Source organism: Procambarus clarkii, chromosome 89 (genome assembly GCF_040958095.1).
Source record: "Procambarus clarkii isolate CNS0578487 chromosome 89, FALCON_Pclarkii_2.0, whole genome shotgun sequence".
Lineage (NCBI taxonomy): Eukaryota > Metazoa > Arthropoda > Malacostraca > Decapoda > Cambaridae > Procambarus > Procambarus clarkii.
Genome location: NC_091238.1, coordinates 5,102,388 through 5,106,690, shown reverse-complemented (window position 1 = coordinate 5,106,690; position 4,303 = coordinate 5,102,388). Strand labels below are relative to the sequence as shown.

At 54.3% G+C, this 4,303-nt stretch overlaps 1 protein-coding gene across 1 annotated transcript; it reads left to right on the top strand.

The window, feature by feature from the left end:
* Positions 1–3,193: 3,193 nt before the first annotated feature.
* On the top strand, positions 3,194–3,607 carry LOC123773265 (endoglucanase-like). Its single transcript, XM_045766878.2, has one exon. It carries the CDS (start codon positions 3,194–3,196, stop codon positions 3,605–3,607), a length of 414 nt encoding a protein of 137 aa, XP_045622834.2.
* Positions 3,608–4,303: the final 696 nt, after the last annotated feature.

Here is a 4,303-nt window from a genome sequence, read left to right as displayed (position 1 = left end):
TGGTGGTGGTGTGGTGGTTGTGTGGTGGTGTTGTGGTGGTGGTGTGGTGGTGGTGTGGTGGTTGTGTGGTGGTGTTGTGGTGGTGGTGTGATTATGTTGTGTTGGTGGTGTAGTTGTGGTGTGGTGGTGTGGTGTTGGTGGTTGTATGTTGGTGGTGTGTTGGTTGTGTAGTTGTGGTGTGGTTGTGAGGTGGTGGTGGTGTGGTTATGAGGTGTTGGTGGTGGTGTTGGTGTGGTGTGGTTATGTGGTGTGTTGGTTGTGTGGTAGTTTTTTTCGTTTTTTTTATTCATAAAGCACAATAAAATGACCAAAAACATTACAAGCAATGATCCGGTGAAAGCATAAAGGCAAAAACATGAGGACAACAAAAACAGAAACACAAAACTGATACACAAACAAACACAAAACAGGACAAACTGAAATAACACAGGAAACACAAACAAACTCACAAATCATATACACACACACAGAACTAGCCCGCAGCAAAGAAAACACGGTTAAAGAACGCTACAAAGCATGAGGGGATAAATCCAGCCAGAAGGGCCACATGAGAAGAGCAACAAGCCAGTACAGAGAGTTATGCATGACCGGGACACACAGGAACCTTGAAGAACATAATGAGATAACATCCACACATACAAACAAGAACAAACACTGGAACGCACAGGAACTGGGAAACAATGCTATAACCACACCCCAAACACACATGATAAAACACCGGATTACGCAGGAAGCAGGAAAAGAAACACAAACACATACACAAAGACAGACACCAGAAAGCCCAGCACACAATGGCTGGGACCAAAGAGCCAGAGCACAACCCCCGCAAACACAACTAGGTGAGTACATCCAACAGCAAAAGCACACAATACAGGAAACAGTACATATAAAACACACATAGGAAACAAACCACAGTACAAACACAACACAACCCCCAAACGGGGCGAGCAAAAAACCTGGATACAAGACATACATATAGCAGACAAGGCAACAATTACAAAAATACAGGGAGTACACAAATCAAGCACAAGTACTATGCATATTTATCCGGGAACTCCTGCGCCGGAGAGCGCAAGCAGTAAGCCTCCCAAATCAGCGTGATGTCATCGGGCACCTGTCGACCAGGAGATACACAAGGCCGAAGCATCAAATCCGGCACCCCATAAATGAACCCTTTTGCCAACGGCACCCAAATAGTAGAAGAGCACCACGGGATCGGACGCACTCGGTCATCCAAAGTGGGTTCCTAGGACTGAGTCCTACGGACCACGTCCCCAGAGGCAGTGACCACAGAGAGGTGGTTTCATACTAGGGGGCATTGCACTGGGATTCACACTGGGTTTCGAACTGGGCTTCACGCTGGGGGGGACCCGCAGAGGATGCAGACACGCCAGAGCCACCGCCACCGGGCACAGGAGCTGAGGCCCCCCGGCGCACATCCTTCCTCAGCACCATGACGAGGTCCCGATCATCAGGGGCAACCTCCCTCTGTGGGGAGTCAACAGCAGGAGGCTCAGGGGGCGACACAGGAGGTAGCACAGAGCCCCCACAGCACCGCCAACCACGGCTGGAGACGCCGGAGCACCATACTCTCCCACCTCCACCCAAGGCACACCACGAAGGCGAGACACACTCGGAACCCGCTTCGAGCGCTTGGAGAACGGCTGCCAGTCGTCCGAGCTATCACCCCCACCATCCCGCATCACAACAGAACTCTCCGATGGGAGTGCCTTCAAAGCACGGCCCCTGAGAACCGCAGCTTCCACAACCGGGGGCACCGGGCCACACACCACAGGATACAGCCCCTCGCGGATATCCAGAGTGACAAGAGACACCGTATCCAAGGACGGAACAGGCAGGGGCGGCCGAGACAGAGCGGGCTGGGTCAGCAGGGGCAGGGACGGCTCAGGCGGGGAAGCCGGAGGCGGGGCCGCCTCAAGCCCCACGTCAACACATACACCACCACCCACATCCGCACCCAGGCGAGCCGCAGGATCCAACACCGGGGCATCAGTCAGCAGGGAAGCAACACACATCCCAGCACTTGGAGACAGATCCGGGGCCGACAACGGGGGAAAATCCTCCTCCTGGAAGAGGTTAACAGAGGTGACCCGGTGCTCCTCTCACCCAGCTGCCTGGTGGCCCGGTAGGCTGCACCTGAAACATGTTTGGGGCTGTCCTGCATGAAACACACGAATAGGGAACCCCAACAGCATGATGGAGAATGGTATAGGATCCCTGAGATGCATGGCGAGAGTGCAGGTCTGACATGGGACCCCGTTTCCACCTCCTGGTGGGGACGGCGTTCACCCTCACATGAAGGACCCGCCCAAAACGGGCAAAGTACCGACGTAGAAAGTCTTCAGGGAACTCGAAGGGTGTCCCATGCACCGCCACATACGTCGTTGTACCACAGCGATCTGAGAAAGTCATTAACCCGCCATCACCAGGCAGAGTGAAAGAGAGCCCATCATAGCACACGACGAGATCACAGTAAAGGAGCCAAACTTTACAATCACCCGCCTCCCAGCCAGCAGCTGCTCACCACACACACAGCCTCCACAGGAACACGCAATATGTCGAGTAACACCACTTCCACTGCCTGGTAGGAAGTATTTCCGGAAAACTCGAGGCCAATGGAGTCCTGCTTGACGACAGGGGGCACAGGCCCCCCATTCTGCAGACCGGCACGGCCCCAAAGGCCCCTCTGGAAAAACACGGCACGCTAGCCACTGACAACACCTACCCATGGTGGTGTGTTGGTGTTGGTTGTGTGGTGGTGGTGTTGTGATGTTGCTGAAGAAATTCCTTACCTGGAGAATATTTAGAAATGTTTCACTACAAAAGCCATTTAATATACCATCTAAATTATTTGGACCACTTAGAATGTATCAATAGAGCATTCTATAGAGCACAGGCCAGAGCGATACACAATACTATACACTGGGAAAAGTTTAGAGGCATTTGTTCCAAATCTGCACAGGGAAGTAACTCCCTGGGAGCCCAAGAGGCATGGCAGGAAGTGCAAAATAGCTCTATTGAAAAGCTGAAAGAAATATTTATTACCAAAATCTTTATTAAAACGTATTAAAAAGAACCATCGTGAGAGTTACTCTCTGTTCAGTTTCAATTGACTAATTAACCCGCAAGTAATAAGTGCATAGTTAATACGGACCGGCCCACGGACCAGCCCATGGGCCGGCCCACGGACCAGCCCATGGACCGGCCCACGGACCAGCCCATGGGCCGGCCCACGGACCAGCCCATGGGCCGGCCCACGGACCAGCCCATGGGCCGGCCCACGGACCAGCCCATGGGCCGGCCCACGGACCAGCCCATGGACCGGCCCACGGACCAGCCCATGGGCCGGCCCACGGACCAGCCCATGGGCCGGCCCACGGACCAGCCCACGGGCCGGCCCACGGACCAGCCCACGGGCCGGCCCACGGACCAGCCCATGGGCCGGCCCACGGACCAGCCCACGGGCCGGCCCACGGACCAGCCCACGGGCCGGCCCACGGACCAGCCCATGGGCCGGCCCACGGACCAGCCCATGGGCCGGCCCACGGACCAGCCCATGGGCCGGCCCACGCCCCACGCCGCCTGACCACTACGTCATGCATCATAATAATAAACTAGGAAACAAAATTTGCCTCCTATCACTTCTTATAATTTTCATAACTGTAACAAATTAATGAATTCTTAACAGAGAAGTGTGATGGATCAACACATTCACCATTGGATTGCAGAGGCAGCACCATTGGATTGCAGAGAGGCAGCACCATTGGATTGCAGAGAGGCAGCACCATTGAGTTGCAGAGAGGGAGCACCATTGGATTGCAGAGAGGCAGCACCATTGTGTTGCAGAGAGGGAGCACCATTGTGTTGCAGAGGCAGCACCATTGGATTGCAGAGAGGCAGCACCATTGAGTTGCAGAGAGGCAGCACCATTGAGTTGCAGAGAGGCAGCACCATTGGATTGCAGAGAGGCAGCACCATTGTGTTGCAGAGAGGCAGCACCATTGAGTTGCAAAGAGGGAGCACCATTGTGTTGCAGAGAGGCAGCACCATTGAGTTGCAGAGGCAGCACCATTGTGTTGCAGAGAGGCAGCACCATTGAGTTGCAAAGAGGGAGCACCATTGTGTTGCAGAGAGGGAGCACCATTGTGTTGCAGAGAGGCAGCACCATTGTGTTGCAGAGAGGCAGCACCATTGTGTTGCAGAGAGGCAGCACCATTGTGTTGCAGAGAGGCAGCACCATTGTGTTGCAGAGAGGCAGCACCATTGTGTTGCAGAGAGGCAG